General features: G+C 43.9%; 3 protein-coding genes across 2 annotated transcripts in view; 1 reads left to right on the top strand and 2 right to left on the bottom strand.

Moving 5' to 3' along the window:
- LOC133553184 (zinc finger protein OZF-like) overlaps positions 1 to 18775 on the top strand; it is an 839429-nt gene that overhangs the window by 410739 nt on the left and 409915 nt on the right. The gene's annotated exons all lie outside the window — the stretch shown is intronic.
- The window catches only part of LOC133558483 (zinc finger protein OZF-like), a 135692-nt gene that overhangs the window by 73147 nt on the left and 43770 nt on the right, over positions 1 to 18775 (bottom strand).
- Positions 1409 to 12705, bottom strand: LOC133551422 (zinc finger protein OZF-like). Its single transcript, XM_061898135.1, has 2 exons — positions 12392 to 12705; positions 1409 to 3233 (listed from the first exon to the last, which is right to left on the bottom strand). The coding sequence occupies exons 1-2, from the start codon at positions 12510 to 12512 to the stop codon at positions 1933 to 1935; spliced, it is 1422 nt and encodes a 473-aa protein (XP_061754119.1). The 5' UTR covers positions 12513 to 12705; the 3' UTR covers positions 1409 to 1932.

Here is an 18775-nt window from a genome sequence, read left to right as displayed (position 1 = left end):
TTGTGAAAACATTGGACACAGTGTGTTGTCAAGCTTATGAGATGCCATGCAAGTGTAAGCCACTGTGACCCTATTGTTCTTTTTTATTATTTTTATAAATGTCTAATGATAATGTCAATGAGGGATTTTTAATCACTGCTATGCTGAAATGATAACTAATATTGATACTGTTGTTGCTAATATTCATTTTTGTTTCGCTACTTTTGGTTTGTTCTGTGTGGTGTTTGTGTCTCCTCTCAATTGCTCTGTTTATTGCAGTTCTGAGTGTTGCTGGCTCAGGTTTGTTTTTGGAATTGGATTGCATTGTTATGGTATTGCTGTGTAGTGGTTTGTTGGATTGATAAAAAAAAATAATACTTTTAAATAAATAAATCAAGGGCAAACATTGAAGAAACAAAATCCTACATTTTAAATAATACAAGAAACAAAGAAATATGTTTCAACCCACTTAGTTGTTTTAGTCAAAAACCTTTAGAAAGTCAAATCATGACTCTGAATAAAGAAGAAAAGCACTAAGAGTGTAGATCTCCACCAGGACCAATCCTATTGTTCACCTGCTACTAAATTGTGTGCCATCTCATGTGTATCGTGTGCTGCTATGACAATAAACTTCCATGAATCCTGTAAAACAGCAGACAGTTAGTAATATGGTTTCACGTCAAAATGTTGGTGAAACTGCTCATTTCTACCTGGCGATAGGTGGCTCTAACTGTAGTGCTAATCACTCACCAGCAGAAAGCCCTCATCGCACTGCTAATCAATAACTACCATCTTAGGCACTTAACATCACTAATCACCAGTTAACAAATGTCAACTATCTTAAATGCAAACATGAAAACAAGACACATTAACGTCTTTCCCCATTACAAACATCATAACACGATCCAAACTTATATAAACACATTACTGTCTGAGCATATAAGATATTAAATTGTGTTACATTGAAATTTATTATATTGAAATTAGCCATGTGATTAAGATCGGCACGGTCTGACCAATCACAAGTCAGTAGGAGCTGCTTTGTTCTCGTGTTTGGAGGAAGCGGAAGAGCGATTGTCAGCCTGACATTGATGTGTCTCTGAGAACTGAACACATTTTTATAACTTATAACAAAATGTGTTTATACAGTAACCATGACTTGACTAACGTGGACCCCGACTTAAACAAGTTGAAAAACGTATTCGGGTGTTACCATTTACTGGTCAATTGTACGGAATATGTACTGTACTGTGCAATCTACTAATAAAAGTCTCAATCAAAAATCAATCAACCTGCTCACATGAGTCAGATTACAGCAGGGCTGTCAAACTCATTTTAGCTCAGGGACCGCATGGAGGAAACTCTATTTCCGCGTGGGCGGGACGGGTAAAATCATGGCATGATAACTTAAAAATACAAGTACGACAACTTCAGATTGTTTACTTATTTTACTTTGGCCCAAAATAGAACAAACACATTCTGAACATTTACATTACACAAATAATCCTCTTGACAAAACACTTCAAGTGTGTTGAAAATTCTGAGTGAAAAAAATATTGTACATATGTCTCTGATTTTCATATCAATCAGTCTGAGGAGTAAAAGTTGGCACTTAGTTATGCAAACAGTTACCCAGCATCACTTATGCGTCAACGTCAGTTTTGATACATCTCAACATTGCAGTGATAAAGGGTGCAAACTTGACACATGAGGCCCCAGGTCCCTGGACTGAAGAAGGAGTAACCAAGCACTTGAAGCATCATCTATCTTACTGTTCAGGAAGGTTTCAGATACAGAGAAGACATGGGGTCATGAGTGGATAAGATTATGCTCCAAATAATCCAAGTTTGTATGAATACCTCAGATATTTGTGAAAGAAGCAGTGAGGAGGTCCTGGGTAGGGTGGATGTCGCCACATATGAGCAACATACCACAAACTAAACAGCTAATTGCTTATTTTCCCTTGTGTGTTCTCATGTGTTTTACTGCATCTGCATTATGTAGGAACCTTCTACAGCACACTGAACAACTAAATGTTTTTTCTCCGGCGTGTGTTCTCATATGTCGAGCCAATTTGCTCCCATCCGAAAAGCTTTTGTCACAAACTGAACACGTAAATGGTTTTTCACCTGTGTGTGTTCTCATGTGTTTAATCAAAGTGCTCTTTAGAGAAAAGCTTTTACCGCAAACTGAACAACCAAATGGTTTTTCACCTGTGTGTGTTCTCATGTGTCCAATCAAAATCTTCTTAACAGAAAATGTTGTGCCACAAATTGAACACTTAAATGGTTTTTCACCAGTGTGCGTTCTAATGTGTTCAATCAGCCTCTTCTTAACAGAAAATGTTGTGCCACAAACTGAACACTTAAATGGTTTTTCACCAGTGTGCATTCTCATGTGTTCAGTCACCCGCTTCTTAACAGAAAATGTTGTGCCACAAACTGAACACTTAAATGGTTTTTCACCTGTGTGTGTTCTCATGTGTTGAGTCAAACCACAATTTTGAGAAAAGCTTTTGCCACAAACTGAACAAATGAACGGTCTTTCACCTGTGTGTGCTGTCATGTGTCGCGTCAAACGGCTCTTAAAATAAAAGATTTTACCACAAATTGAACAGTTAAATGTTTTTTCTCCTGTGTGTGTTCTCATGTGTTCAGTCAAACGAATATTTAGAGGAAAGCTTTTGCTACAAACTGAACAATTGAATGGTCTTTCACCTGTGTGTGCTGTCATGTGTCGCGTCAAACGGCTCTTAAAAAAAAACTTTTTACCACAAATTGAACAGTTAAATGTTTTTTCTCCTGTGTGTGTTCTCATGTGTTGATTCAAATGGCTCTTTTTAGTAAAATTTTCAGCACAAACTGAGCAGCTCAAACATGTTTTACCTCTCTTCTTTGTAGAGCATTTAGACTGTTTGTTGTTAGTGTGAGTCCTCATATCACCTTCACAGTCTGTATCGCTGCTCAAAGTTACTTCAACCTCGTCTTCAGCCTCACTACCTGATAATGGAGCTAAGAGGTTGTCTACGTGTGGTTTCTCTTTATCACCTTCAGTCTTCACAGTGACAACAGTCAGTGGAAACTTGGTGTAATCAGCTTCCTCTCGTCCTAGAAGACACTCTCCCTCCTGAAGGATGCAGAGTTCCTCCTCTTCCTTTTTAATGCAGGGTGGTTGTGGAGTCTCCTGCTTCAAAGTGGAGCTCCCCCCTGACTGAGGGGAAACTTCTTCTGGATTACCCATCAGCTGCTGGACGTCTGAGAGACAAACACAAAAATAAAAACACACTTTCTTCTATGTACTGTATGTGTGTGTAGTAGGGTTGTACAGTATACTGCTACTAATAAAGTATTGTGGTACTAATCAATTTAAATAAGAACTATAGCATATTTGAAAAGTACTGGTACCGTTCTTTCATCTGAATGCCGCTGTGTGGCGGTGACTAGAGAGCCGAGGCGCATGATGTTCAGTGTGTCAAAACGCACACACAAAGTGCATACAAGCAATAACATCGTGGAGAGGAAGAAAGGCAACAAAGGACAATTCTACTGGTTAATAAAGAGGGTGTGTGAAGTGCAATATGGAGGTATTTGGGCTTCTAAACTAACAATAAAGGTGACACTTTAAACAGGGAGCCGCCGCTCTGCAAGGGTTGCTTTACACCTTTCCTGTTTGTGGGCTCCCAGACCGTGGTCGAGGAGCGCAGGGGAGACCTTCCCTCCAGGGCCCATGTTTTGTCGGGGGTAACACTGGGTCCATAAAGCTCCGCTCTTTGGTCGGAAGGACGAGGCCGTCGATTAGTTACAACTTGCTGACTTTATTTATTATTTCCACAGGGCACAACCGGACATCCACCATGCTATTAACACTCCTCAAGACTACGACAAACAGTGAATGCATTTGGACTGGCAAAACAGACTATCAGTTATTGTCCGCGATGTACAAACCCCGTTTCCATACGAGTCGGGAAATTGTGTTAGATGTAAATATAAACGGAATACAATAATTTGCAAATCATTTTCAACCCATATTCAGTTGAATATGCTACAAAGACAACATATTTGATAACAAACACCATGTTCAAACATAAGGGTGTCCATATTTGCACTTGGCACCAGGACACTCTAGGCCGCAGTTCCATGATAGACTTTGTAGTTGTGTCATCGGATTTGCGGCCTCATGTTTTGGACACTCGGGTGAAGAGAGGGGCGGAGCTTTCAACCGATCATCACCTGGTGGTGAGATGGCTGCGATGGTGGGGGAGGATGCCGGACAGACCTGGGAGGCCCAAACGCATTGTGAGGGTCTGCTGGGAACGTCTGACAGAGTCTTCTGTCAGAGAGTTTCAATTCCCACCTTTGGAAGAACTTTGAACATGTCACGAGGGAGGTGCTGGACATTGAGTCCGAGTGGACCATGTCTTGCACCTCTATTGTCGAGGCGGCTGATTGGAGCTGTGGCCGCAAGGTAGTTGGTGCCTGTCGTGGTGGTAATCCCAGAACCCGTTGGTGGACACCAGCAGTGAGGGGTGCCGTCAAGCTGAAAAAGGAGTCCTAATCGGGTTCTTTTGGCTCATAGGACTCCGGAGGCAGTGGACGGGTACCGACGGGCCAAGCTGTGTGGAGCTTTAGCGTTCGCGGAGCCAAAAACTCGGACATGGGAGGAGTTCGGGGAAGCCATGGAAAACGACTTCCGGACGGCTTCGAAGTGATTCTGGACCACCGTCCGCCGCCTCAGGAAGGGGAAGCAGTGCACTATCAACACCGTGTATGGTGTGGATGGTGTTCTGCTGACCTCGACTGCTTTGAAGACTTTGAAGACCTCCTCAATCCCACCAACACGTCTTCCTATGAGGAAGCAATGCCTGAGGAATCTGTGGTACGCTCTCCTATTTCTGAGGCTGAAGTTGCAAAAGTAGTTAAAAAGCTCCTCGGTGGCAAGGCCCCGGGGGTCGATGAGATTCGCCCGGAGTTCCTTAAGGCTCTGGATGCTGTGGGGCTGTCTTGGTTGACAAGACTTTGCAGCATCGCGTGGACACCGGGGGTGGTACCTCTGGATCTGCAAACCGGGGTGGTGGTCCCTCTCCTTGAGAAGTGAGACCGGAGGGTGTGTTCCAACTATCGTGGGATCACACTCCTCAGCCTTCCCGGTAAGGTTTATTCAGGTGGACTGGAGAGGAGGCTACGCCGGATAGTCGAACCTCGGATTCAGGAGGAACAGTGTGGTTTTCGTCCTGGTCGTGGAACTGTGGACCAGCTCTATACTCTCGCCAGGGTTCTTGAGAGTGCATGGGAGTTTGCCCAACCAGTCTACATGTGCTTTGTGGACTTGGAGAAGGCATTGGACCGTGTCCCTCGGGAAGTCCTGTGGGGAGTGCTCAGAGAGTATGGGGTATCGGACTCTTATTGTGGCGGTCCGCTCCCTGTATGATCAGTGTCAGAGCTTGGTCCGCATTGCCAGCATTAAGTCGGACACATTTCCAGAGAGGGTTGGACTCCGCCAAGGCTGTCCTTTGTCACCGATTCTGTTCATAACTTTTATGGACAGAATTTCTAGGCGCAGTCAAGGCGTTGAGGGGTTCCGGTTTGGTGGCCGCGGGATTAGGTCTCTGCTTTTTGCGGATGATGTGGTCCTGATGGCTTTATCTGGCCGGGATCTTCAGCTCTCACTGGATCGGTTCGCAGCCGAGTGAGAAGCGACCGGAATGAGAATCAGCACCTCCAAGTCCGAGTCCATGGTTCTCGCCCGGAAAAGGGTGGAGTGCCATCTCCGGGTTGGGGAGGAGACCCTGCCCCAAGTGGAGGAGTTCATGTACCTAGGAGTTTTGTTCATGAGTGGGGGAAGAGTGGATGGTGAGATCGACAGGCGGATCGGTGCGGCGTCTTCAGTAATGCGGACGTTGTACCGATCCGTTGTGGTGAAGAAGAAGCTGAGCTGGAAGGCAAAGCTCTCAATTTACCGGTCGATCTATGTTCCCATCCTCACCTATGGTCATGAGCTTTGGGTCATGACCGAAAGGATAAGATCACGGGTACAAGCGGCCCAAATGAGTTTCCTCCACCGGGTGGCGGGTCTCTCCCTTAGAGATAGGGTGAGAAGCTCAGCCATCCGGGAGGAACTCAAAGTAAAGCCGCTGCTCCTCCACATGGAGAGGAGCCAGATGAGGTGGTTCGGGCATTTGGTCAGGATTTCACCCGACCGCCTCCCTAGGGAGGTGTTTAGGGCACGTCCAACCGGTAGGAGGCCACGGGGAAGACCCAGGACACGTTGGGAAGACTATGTTCCTGGCCTGGGAACACCTCGGGATCCCCCGGGAAGAGCTGGACGACGTGGTTGAGGAGAGTGAAGTCTGGGCTTCCCTGCTTAGGCTGCTGCCCCCGCGACCTTACCTCGGATAAGCGGAACAAGATGGATGGATGGATATATCCTGGATAACCTAAGTGTAGAAAGGGCCTTAGAGATAGGGGGTGTTATGTTCACTCAAAAATTAATCAAATAACTTGATGGACTCCATGAATAACTTAGCTTATTAGTAATGCTTGTTCACTTTTTTATCAGTGGCATTTGCCAAAATTAGAAAAGAGGAACTCTTCTGTTTTGATTTATAAAATCCAGACAGCTACCAAACAACTGTAGGCTAGCCTTTAAAACACGCTGCTAACGAGTCGTTGTTTGCGACTTGAACACGTCCGTTCTTTTTTGTGACTTGACGACACGACAAACAGTACAAATACTTTGCTAAATGTGACAAAATACACTCCTTAACTCAAAACCACGAAGAAAAAAAAGACCATCTACCTTCCCCCTAAAAAGAGTTACATTTTCTCCAGCTGTGGTTCATTACCACAAACACTTTTCACAGGACAATTTCATGGACTGCAACATCTGCACTACTCTCAACAAAACAGGCACATCGATTGTATTTTAAGAGTATTTACTTTATGTTAAAGGCCTACTGAAAGCCACTACTAGCCACCACTGATAGTTTATATATCAATGATGAAATATTAACATTGCAACACATGCCAATACGGCCGTTTTACTTTACTAAATTGCAATTTTAAATTTCCCGCGAAGTATCCTGTTGAAAACGTCACAGAAGGATGACGCTTATGTTGACGCGTGCTTGTGGCGTTATTGGTTGGAGCGGACATTTTAGCCCAGCACCACACACGGCTAAAAGTCGCATCTTTTCATGGCATAATTACACAGTATTTTGGACATCTGTGTTGCTGAATCTTTTGCAATTTGTTCAATTAATAATGGAGACGTCAAAGAAGAATGCTGTTGGTGGATTGCAGCTGCCTTTAGCAACTGAAACACAGCCGGGGTTTCTTTGTTTGTTGTGAAGCTTTAACACAAAGCGGTCAAGCGAACATGTTTCTCTACCACATGTCAACCAATTGTGATATTAAGTCGGCTCTTACCGGAGACTTGAGCTGATTATGCGACCTCCTCCTGCAGCTGCCAAAAAGGCAGCTGTGATCTTGGCTCCTCCTTTGGCTTCTCTCAGAGACACTGGCGTTCACCGCAGCCCTCTGACTTTCAGGTATGACTTTATAATCTCACTACAACACTATTTACACAATAAGCAGATAAGGGATTTTCCAGAATTATCCTAGTAAATGTGTCTAATAACATCTGAATTGCTCCCACTGCCGCCGCCTGGAGCCGTCACCTTTTCTTTTCTTCTTTTTTCCCCCCTAGTGCTTCACCCTAACTTTCCTCATCCACAAATCTTTCATCCTCGCTCAAATTAATGGGGAAATTGTCGCTTTCTCGGTCCGAATAGCTCTTAATGCTGGTGGCTATGATTGTAAACAATGTGAGGATGTAAGGAGCCCTACGACCCGTGACGCCACGCGCACATCGTCTGCTACTTCCGGTACAGGCAAGGCTTTTTTATTAGCGACTAAAAGCTGCAAACTTTATCGTGGATGTTCTCTACTAAATCCTTTCAGCAAAAATATGGCAATATCGCGAAATGATCAAGTATGACACATAGAATGGACCTGCTATCCCCGTTTAAATAAGAACATCTCATTTCAGTAGGCCTTTAAAATCAGCAATTTTGTTGATATTGTTTGGTAGTTGTTTATTTTATTGTTCATTTATTTAGATGTTATTACAAATTGCTATTTCATTTGAATATTGGTGTCAAACCCTCATGAAAGTTGTCTTTACAAATTTGGGGCTTTGTTTATTTTCAGGTACATTTTTAACATAAACTATCCATCCATCCATTTTGTTCAACTTATATGTGGTCAGGTCGCGGGGGCAGCAGCCTAAGCAGGGAAGCCCAGACTTCCCTCTCCCCAGCCACTTCGTCTAGCTCTTCCCGGGGGATCCCGAGGTGTTCCCAGGCCAGGAACATAGTCTTCCCAACGTGTCCTGGGTCTTCCCCGTGGCCTCCTACCAGTCGGATGTGCCCAAAAAAACACCTCCCTAGGGAGGCGTTCGGGTGGCATCCTGACCAGATGCCCGAACCACCTCATCTGGCTCCTCTCCATGTGGAGGAGCAGCGGCTTTACTTTGAGTTCCTCCCGGATGGCAGATCTTCTCACCCTATCTCTAAGGGAGAGACCCGCCATCCGGCGGAGGAAACTCATTTTGGCCGCTTGTACCCGTGATCTTGTCCTTTTGATCATAACCCAAAGCTCATGACCATAGGTGAGGATGGGAACGTAGATCCACCGGTAAATGGAGAGCTTTGCCTTCCGGCTCAGCTCCTTGATACAGCATCCGCATTACTGAAGATGCCGCACCGATCCGCCTGTCGATCTCACCATCCACTCTTCCCTCACTCGTGAACAAGACTTCGAGGTACTTGAACTCCTCCACTTGGGGCAGGGTCTCCTCCCCAACCCGGAGATGGCACTCCACCCTTTTACGGGCAAGAACCATGGACTCGGACTTGGAGGTGCTGATTCAATTGCTTACATCAATTGTATTTTAAGAAATGTTTTGTTCGTCTTACAATCAGAACGTTTCTTGATATTGTTTTGTGTTTGTTTAACCTGCACTGGCTTCCTGTGCACTTAAGATGTGACTTTTAAGGTTTTACTACTTACGTATAAAATACTACACGGTCTAGCTCCAGCCTATCTTGCCGATTGTATTGTACCATATGTCCCGGCAAGAAATCTACGTTCAAAAGACTCCGGCTTATTAGTGATTCCTAGAGCCCAAAAAAAGTCTGCGGGCTATAGAGCGTTTTCCATTCGGGCTCCCGTACTCTGGAATGCCCTCCCGGTAACAGTTCGAGATGCTACCTCAGTAGAAACATTTAAGTCTCACCTTAAAACTCATTTGTATACTCTAGCCTTTAAATAGACCTCCTTTTTAGACCAGTTGATCTGCCGCTTCTTTTCTTTCTCCAATGTCCCCCCCTCCCTGGTGGAGGGGGTCCGGTCCGATGACCATGGGTGAAGTACTGGCTGTCCAGAGTCCAGACCCAGGATGGACCGCTCGTCGGGACCCAGGATGGACCGCTCGTCGGGACCCAGGATGGACCGCTCGCCTGTGTATCGGTAGGGGACATCTCTACGCTGCTGATCCGCCTCCGCTTGGGATGGTTTCCTGTGGACGGGACTCTCGCTGCTGTCTTGGATCCGCTTTGAACTGAACTCTCGCGGCCGTGTTGGAGCCACTATGGATTGAACTTTATCATGTTAGACCCGCTCGACATCCATTGCTTTCGGTCCCCTAGAGGGGGAGGGTTGCCCACATCTGAGGTCCTCTCCAAGGTTTCTCATAGTCAGCATTGTCACTGGCGTCCCACTGGATGTGAATTCTCTCTGCCCACTGGGTGTGAGTTTTCCTTGCCCTTTTGTGGGTTCTTCCGAGGATGTCGTAGTCGTAATGATTTGTGCAGTCCTTTGAGACATTTGTGATTTGGGGCTATATAAATAAACATTGATTGATTGATGATGATGGTTTATTTTACCCATTTTTTTCCAGATGTTATTTATGTTGCTATTTCATTTGGATATTCGTGTCACACCCTCGTGAAAGTTGTCTTTTCAAATTTGGGGCTTTGTTTCATTTCAGACACATTTTAATATTAACTGCATGTTATCTAAAACATATCATACCGTGCCACCACCAAAGGAATTTAGCACAACTTTTTTTTAGAAGAACTAGAAATAAATACAAATATTTAAAAGGGGCTCAGATGCTCTCACTTACATTATACAAAGCAAAAATATGACAAAAACACAAACACAGGGGTAGGGAACCTATGGCTCTAGAGCCAGATGTGGCTCTTTTGATGACCCCGTCTGGCTCTCAGATACATCTTAGCTGACATTGCTTAATACTATAAGTAATGAATAATTGCACTGGTAATCACAGTGTTAAAAATAGTGAAGTGAATTTAATTTATATAGCGCTTTTCTCGAGTGACTCAAAGCTCTTTACATAGTGAAACCCAATATCTAAGTCACATTTAAAGCAGTGTGGGTGGCACTGGGAGCAGGTGGGTCAAGTGTCTTGCCCGAGGATATAACGGCAGTGACTTGGCTGGCTGAAGTGGGAATCGAACCTGGAACCCTCAAGTTGCTGGCACGGCCATTCTACCAACCGAACTATGCCGCCGCCCCCCACATTCTAAAACAATTCATAGAAAAAGGCCTGAGAATTATACTTTAATGCGGATATACATTCGCATTGCACTAATTTAGCGAAAGAAACAGCGGGAAAAAACGAACGAGGAACTAAAACAATTTATTAAAAAAATTTCGCCGAACAATGGTTGGGTTAACAAGTCACTATGACTGGAAATAATTATTATTTCTCTGTCATACACGTTTTAAAAAAGAACAAGTATTGTTAGAAAATAAAAAAAAAAACACCTTGCAACAGGACATCTTGGATAACAGGCGCAAGATCAATCAATCATCCATCCATCCATCCATTTTCTACCGCTTATTCCCTTTTGGGGTCGCTGGCGCCTATCTCAGCTACAATCGGGCGGAAGGCGGGGTACACCCTGGACAAGTCGCCACCTCATCGCAGGGCCAACACAGATAGACAGACAACATTCACACACTAGGGACCATTTAGTGTTGCCAATCAACCTATCCCCAGGTGCATGTCTTTGGAAGTGGGAGGGGCCTATCCCCAGGTGCATGTCTTTGGAGGTGGGAGGGGCCTATCCCCAGGTGCATGTCTTTGGAGGTGGGAGGGGCCTATCCCCAGGTGCATGTCTTTGGTGGTGGGAGGGGCCTATCCCCAGGTGCATGTCTTTGGTGGTGGGAGGGGCCTATCCCTAGGTGCATGTCATTGGAGGTGGGAGGGGCCTATCCCCAGGTGCATGTCTTTGGAAGTGGGAGGGGCCTATCCCCAGGTGCATGTCTTTGGAAGTGGGAGGAAGCCGGAGTACCCGGAGGGAACCCACGCATTCACGGGGAGAACATGCAAACTCCACACAGAAAGATCCCGAGCCTGGATTTGAACCCAGGACTGCAGGACCTTCGTATTGTGAGGCAGACGCACTAACCCCTCTTCCACCGTGAAGCCCATCAATCAATCAATGTTTATTTATATAGCCCTAAATCACAAGTGTCTCAAAGGGTTGCACAAACCACAACGACATCCTCGGTAGAGCCCACATAAGGGCAAGGAAAAACTCACACCCAATGGGACGTCGGTGACAGTGACAATGATGACTATGAGAAACCTTGGAGAGGACCGCATTTGTGGGAGACTTAAATGGTTTTACTGAGATGTCGCCTGTTAAAATAACGTTCTAACTATAAAACATTCTTAAGGATTTTAATCCATCCATCCATTCGTTTCTACCGCACCTGTTCAAGAAGTCGCATCAATGGTAAGAAGGACTTTATTTATTATTGGCTAGCGTCAGAATAAAAATATTATGAAAAAAATAAGACTTATTGTACTCTTAAAATGTTGGTCTTACTTTAAAAAAACGCATGCATTTAGTTGTATTCAGTGTTGAAAAATATGATATGGCTCTCACGGAAATACATTTTTAAAAATATTTGGCTTTCATGGCTCGCTCAGCCAAAAAGGTTCCCGACCCCTGCACTACCAGCTAGTTTATTTTACTATTAGTGTTTGAACACAGCATACATGTTTTATTGTCTTGTTGTTTATGAGCTGCAGTCCTCTGCAGGTTGATGTAGACATGTGGTCCAGTCTTCTCTTCACACACTGCACATCTCTTACTCTTCCCCAACATCTCTTCTTTCACATCATTATTTATTTTGCTCTTCCACTTTCTTCATTTGACTTTTGCATTCTTTCATCTCCTCTGATGTGAACTCCACTGCCTTCTTCAAGCTAACAATCATGGCGCCTCTTTCTTTACATTCTTCAACAAGGTCGGCAAATGTCTCTTTTTTTAAGGGCATGAAATCATTTTCAAATGACAAAACTTCAACTCACTCACCTTCATCTGCAGTTTTAGTCTCTATCTCCGTTGGTGATTCGCTGGAAGTTGGTGGCGCTGATTCTCTTTCACATTTTCTTTGACGTGACGTCGCCATCTTAGCATAGCAGTCGTCGTCCATCTTCTATCACGTCTTCAATCTTCACTTCAGATTACACTCAATCGCTTTAAACCCCTCAAATTGTTTCGCGGGCTACGAGTATTTGAGGATTGATATCGCTGTCGGATCGCAAATGTTAAAGTTTCTCACAAAGCCACAACCCCTCTGTCCGCCATCTTGCTCGCCACCGCAGTCTTTGAGCTGCTCGATCCATTTGCGCATGCGCCAGAGGACGGCCACTTCCGTTCGAGTTATCGTCCTCTTATTCTGTTGACAACTGTTCTTTTTGTAATGTTTTCTACACATGAATTTGAAAATTATTTAATGTTTCTTCATTCTGCCTGTTTTCTAGACAACAATTTGACAATTATTAACATGTTTTATTTTGACAGCGTTTGTGGAAGCTTCCGGTCTGGTAGAGTGCCCTGCACACAGTAAACATTTCTTACTTGTCGGGTCTTTAGCCTTCATAAGCTTCAGAAAGCAATGGATATAAACAATTGCCATATTGGAAAGTTAGAGAAAGAAGACTTTGTATTTTTTAAGGGTCTTGTGTGCAATTCAGAGACCGCTTTGTGGCTTTTGTTCCTACTGCCATCCATCCATTTTCTACCGCTTATTCCCTTTCGGGGTCACGGGGGGCGCTGGCGCCTATCTCAGCTACAATCGGGCGGAAGGCAGGGTACACCCTGGACAAGTCGCCACCTCCTACTGCATTGATGTTTATTTGTTGCCATTTTGTGGTTATTTTAGGTACTCAAATGTGGCTGTTTTTCAAAGATTAATGTTTTAACTTCATTGCTACATGATACCAAAATTGTTTATGTATGTTATAGTATTTGAGTTTAAAGTAAAAGAGTGGCCGACAGACATACCCCATTTCGGGAGAGGGGGCGTGGTCGGGGGTGGGACAGAGGCGTGGCTGGGGGCGCGCTTGGGCCGGGGGCGTGGTTAAGAGGGGTGGCGTATAATTCACCAACTCGAGGTTATATATATATATATATATATATATATGTATGTATGTATGAAATAATTGACTTTCAGTGAATTCTAGGTATATATATGTTTATTTTATTATATATATATCCATCCATCCATCCATTTTCTACCGCTTATTCCCTTTTGGGGTCACGGGGGGTGCTGGCGCCTATCTCAGCTACAATCGGGCAGAAGGCGGGGTACACCCTGGACAAGTCGCCACCTCATCACAGGGCCAACACAGATAGACAGACAACATTCACACTCACATTCACACACTAGGGCCAAATAAATAGTTGAATTTCCGACGGCACCTATCAAATACACAGTAATAAAAACACAGTTGTTCTACTCACTGTAGTGAAGTGAATTATATTTATATAGCGCTTTTTATCCAGTGACTCAAAGCGATTTACATAGTGAAACCCAATATCTAAGTTACATTCAAACCAGTGTGGGTGGCACTGGGAGCAGGTGGGCAAAGTGTCTTGCCCAAGGACACAACGGCAGTGACTAAGTTGGTAGAAGCAGGAATCGAACCTGCAACCCTCAAGTTGCTGGGACGGCCACTCTACCAACCGAGCTAAACCGCCCCTGTACTGTACTGTGCTTGCTGGTTACTAAAAAAACAACAACACTTACTTTTCACTATTTCAGTAACCTTTGTTCTGCCATTTGCGCATTGGCAAGCGATCTCCGAATCCGGGAACAACCTTCACGGATTTGTTGTAGAGATCCACAAATGAGAACGGGATGTTGCTTCCAGCTATCAGCATAGCCATCTTTGTCTCAGCATAAGTTACACCATCGGGTCTCCATTTTGCGAGGTGGGCCATAATACTGGGTTGTGAACGATGCTGCGCTGCGGACGCTTTGTGCTTTCCTGACTGACCGTTCATGGCTGAGTATATCCGTTCACTGTGTTCAATGGAGAAGTCTGTTCTACAAAATTTACAGCCAACATACTCCTTCCCCTTTGAACTCTCCTGGATGAACTGAAATTCTTGTTTCCAATCGTTCTGGAACTTGCAAGCGTTTTTTTTTTTTTCATTTTGCTCGTCGACTATGTAATATATTGGGTTGGAGTCAATAACCAGGCGACGTGATGAAGTTACGGTTCTTTACTGTGGGCTTCAGAACAGACTCCCTAATGCATGTTCCTTGACTGCACTTAAATGTAGAATATATTTACATTCTATTCCATGCACAGTAGATGGCAGTATTGTCCTGTGTAAGAGGGTCACAACATTGAGTCAGGTATGCATGCAGCTGGAGGGGGCGTGGCCTCCAGCTCCGCCTGAATTTCGGGAGATTTTCGGGAGAAAATTTGTCCTGGGAGGTTTTCGGGAGAGGCGCTGAATTTAAAACAAAAGTAAAAAACAGATCGAAATAGCAAATACAAATTACCCTAAGAACAATGTGTTAGATGAAAAGCAGTGTTAGATGAAACGTAGGGACGGCTTGGCGCAGTGGCAGAGTGGCCGTGCGCAACCCGAGGGTCCCTGGTTCAATCCCCACCTTGTACCAACCTCGTCACGTCCGTTGTGTCCTTGAGCAAGACACTTCACCCTTGCTCCTGATGGGTGCTGGTTAGCGCCTTGCATGGCAGCTCCCTCCATCAGTGTGTGAATGTGTGTGTGAATGGGTGAATGTGGAAGTAGTGTCAAAGCGCTTTGAGTACCTTGAAGGTAGAAAAGCGCTATACAAGTACAACCCATTTATATATTTATCAGTTAAAAAGTTAGAAACAGTTTAAAGTCTCATGCTGGGTTACAAGCCAGAGAATAAAAATGGGTTTTAAGAAGGGCCTTAAAAATAGCCAAAGAAGGGACCTGTCTCACATGGAGAGGGAGATCGTTCCAGAGTTTGGGAACCGCAACAGAGAAGGTTCTGTCCCCTCTAAACTTGCGCTTAGATTTTGGTGAAGTTAAATGAAAAATAAGTTTATAGTATAATCACAGGATACATATAACAGTATAATTTTTTTTTTGTCTTTTTACATTTTTTTCTTTCCATGATGGCGGGTGAGGCCCCTGACTGCACGTCACTGCTATATATGTATGTATGTCAATCAATCAATCAATCAATGTTTACGTATACAGCCCTAAATCACTAGTGTCTCAAAGGGCTGCACAAACCACTACGACATCCTCGGTAGGCCCACATAAGGGCAAGGAAAACTCACACCCAGTGGGACGTCGGTGACAATGATGACTATGAGAACCTTGGAGAGGAGGAAAGCAATGGATGTCGAGCGGGTCTAACATGATACTGTGAAAGTTCAATCCATAATGGATCCAACACAGTCGCGAGAGTCCAGTCCAAAGCGGATCCAACACAGCAGCGAGAGTCCCGTTCACAGCGGAGCCAGCAGGAAACCATCCCAAGCGGAGGAGGATCAGCAGCGCAGAGATGTCCCCAGCCGATACACAGGCAAGCAGTACATGGCCACCGGATCGGACCGGACCCCCTCCACAAGAGAGAGTGGGACATAGGAGAAAAAGAAAAGAAACGGCAGATCAACTAAAAAGGGAGTCTATTTAAAGGCTAGAGTATACAAATGAGTTTTAAGGTGAGACTTAAATGCTTCTACTGAGGTGGCATCGCGAACTGTTACCGGGAGGGCATTCCAGAGTACTGGAGCCCGAAATGAAAACGCTCTATAGCCCGCAGACTTTTTTTGGGCTTTGGGAATCACTAATAAGCCGGAGTCCTTTGAACGCATATATATATATATATATATATATATATATATATATATATATATATATATATATATATATATGTTGTATCCATACATCCATTTTCTACCGCTTATTCCCTTTTGGGGTCGCGGGGGGCGCTGGCGCCTATCTCAGCTACAATCGGGCGGAAGGCGGTGTATACCCTGGACAAGTCGCCACCTCATATTATTTATTATTATTATTGTCTATTGTGAGCGAACTGTGGTGCTGAATTTCCCCCAGGGATCACTAAAGTACTCTCTACTCTATTCTATATATACATGTATGAATATATATATATATATATATATATATATATATATATATATATATATATATATATATATATATATACATATATATATATATATACACACACACACTAACATGTAAAGTAATGTGAATTATATTTATATAGTGCTTTCTCTCTAGTGACACAAAGCGCTTTACATAGTGAAACCCAATATCTAATTTTTACTTTTAAAGTCCTACTGAAAGCCACTACTAGCGACCACACAGTCTGATAGTTTATATATCAATGATGAAATATTAACATTGCAACACATGCCAATACGGCCTTTTTAGTTTACTAAATTGCAATTTTACATTTCCCGCGAAGTGTCCGGTTGAAAATGTCGCGGGTTGTAGCGGACGTTATTTTCCAGCCCGATCCAAGTTATAAGTCGTCTGCTTTAATCGCATAATTACACAGTATTCTGGACATCTGTGTTGCTGAATCTTTTGCAATTTGTTCAAAAATAATGGAGAAGTCAAAGTAGAAAGATGGAGGTGGGAAGCTTTTAGCCTTTAGCCACACAAACACATGGTGTTTCTTTGTTTAAAATTCCCGGAGGGGAAGCTTTACTATGGATCAGAGTGGTCAAGCGAACATGGATCCCGACCACGTGTCAACCGGCAGGTTTCAGTGAGAAAATTGAGGTGATAAGTTGGCTCTTAACGTAGTTATGAGCGGAGATGGCGTTGTCCTGCAGCTGCGGACTATTACCTCCTCCCACCGGAGACAATGGCGGTCACCACACCCGTGGCCACACCCCTCCGACATTCAGGTACTATATAATCTCACTAAAACACTAGTAACTCAATAGGCAGGTAAGGGATTTTCCAGAATTATCCTAGTAAATGTGTCTAATAACATCTGAATCGCTCTCACTACCATCATCTTTTTTTCCCCCCAGTCTTTCACTATCAATATCCTCATCCACAAATCTTTCATCCTCGCTCAAATTAATGGGGAAATTGTCGTTTTCTCAGTCCGAATCGCTCTAGCTGCTGGTGGCTATGATTGTAAACAATGTGAGGCTGTGAGGAGCTCTACAACCCGTGACGTCACGCCCACATCGTCTGCTACTTCCGGTGCAGGCAAGGCTTTTTTATTAGCGGCCAAAAGTAGAGATCTTTATCGTCGATGTTCTCTACTAAATCCTTTCGGGCAAAAATATGGCAATATCGCGAAATGATCAAGTATGACACATAGAATGGACCTGCTATCCCCGTTTAAATAAGAAAATCTCATTTCAGTAGGCCTTTAAAGCAGTGTGGGTGGCACTTGGAGCAGGTGGGTAAAGTGTCTTGCCCAAGGACACAACGGCAGTGACTAGGATGGCGGAAGCGGGGATCGAACCTGCAACCCTCGAGTTGCTGGCACAGCCACTCTACCAACCGAGATATAACGCACTTCAATCAGAGCAGAGAAACCTGCAAAACAGGCTTGTAGAAATGAACTGAACCTCTGTTTTTCCTGACCTGACATACAGTATATTCCAGTCTACCCCGGTATTGAGCATTGTATAACGGATAAACCACAGAAACATATATATATATATATATATATATATATATATATATATATATAAGTATATAAGTATTGCTTTTCCGGTTTACCTATGACGTCACACCAGGCATTGTGGTCTTAAATCACAAGTGTCTCAAAGGGCTGCACAAGCCACGACGACTTCCTCGGCTCAGATCCTACAAACCCCGTTTCCATATGAGTTGGGAAATTGTGTTAGATGTAAATATAAACGGAATACAATGATTTGTAAATCCTTTTCAACCCATATTCAGTTGAATATGCTACAAAGACAACATATTTGATGTTCAAACTGATAAACATTTTTTTGTGTTGCAAATAATCATTAACTTCAGAATTTGATGCCAGCAACATTTGACAAAGAAGTTGGGAAAGGTGGCAATAAATACTGATAAAGTTGAAAAATGCTCATCAAACACTTATTTGGAACATCCCAGAGGTGTGCGGGCTAATTGGGAACAGGTGTGTGCCATGATTGGGTATAAAAGCAGCTTCCATGAAATGCTAAGTAATTCACAAACAAGGATGGGGTGACGGTCATCAATTTGTAAGCAAATCGTCAAACAGTTTTAGAACAACATTTCTCAACAAGCTATTGCAAGCAATTTTGTGATTTTACCATCTACGGTCCGTAAAATCATCAAAATGTTCAGAGAATCTGGAGAAATCACTGCACGTAAGCGATGATATTACAGACCTTTGATCCCTCAGGCGGTACTGCATCAAAAACCAACATCAGTGTGTAAAGGATA

This window comes from Nerophis ophidion, linkage group LG01 (genome assembly GCF_033978795.1).
Source record: "Nerophis ophidion isolate RoL-2023_Sa linkage group LG01, RoL_Noph_v1.0, whole genome shotgun sequence".
Classification (NCBI taxonomy): domain Eukaryota; kingdom Metazoa; phylum Chordata; class Actinopteri; order Syngnathiformes; family Syngnathidae; genus Nerophis; species Nerophis ophidion.
The sequence above is the reverse complement of the archived record's forward strand: the minus strand, read 5'-3'. Positions and strand labels throughout refer to the sequence as shown.

What these genes read in the sequence shown, in the direction of transcription:
- LOC133551422 (XM_061898135.1), bottom strand. Translation starts at nt 12,512, where the DNA reads ATGGACGACGACTGCTATGCTAAGATGGCGACGTCACGTCAAAGAAAA. An exon ending in GACTAAAACTGCAGATGAAG is followed by an intron (nt 3,234 to 12,391) that starts GTGAGTGAGTTG and finishes TTTGTCTCTCAG; the next exon opens with ACGTCCAGCAGCTGATGGGT.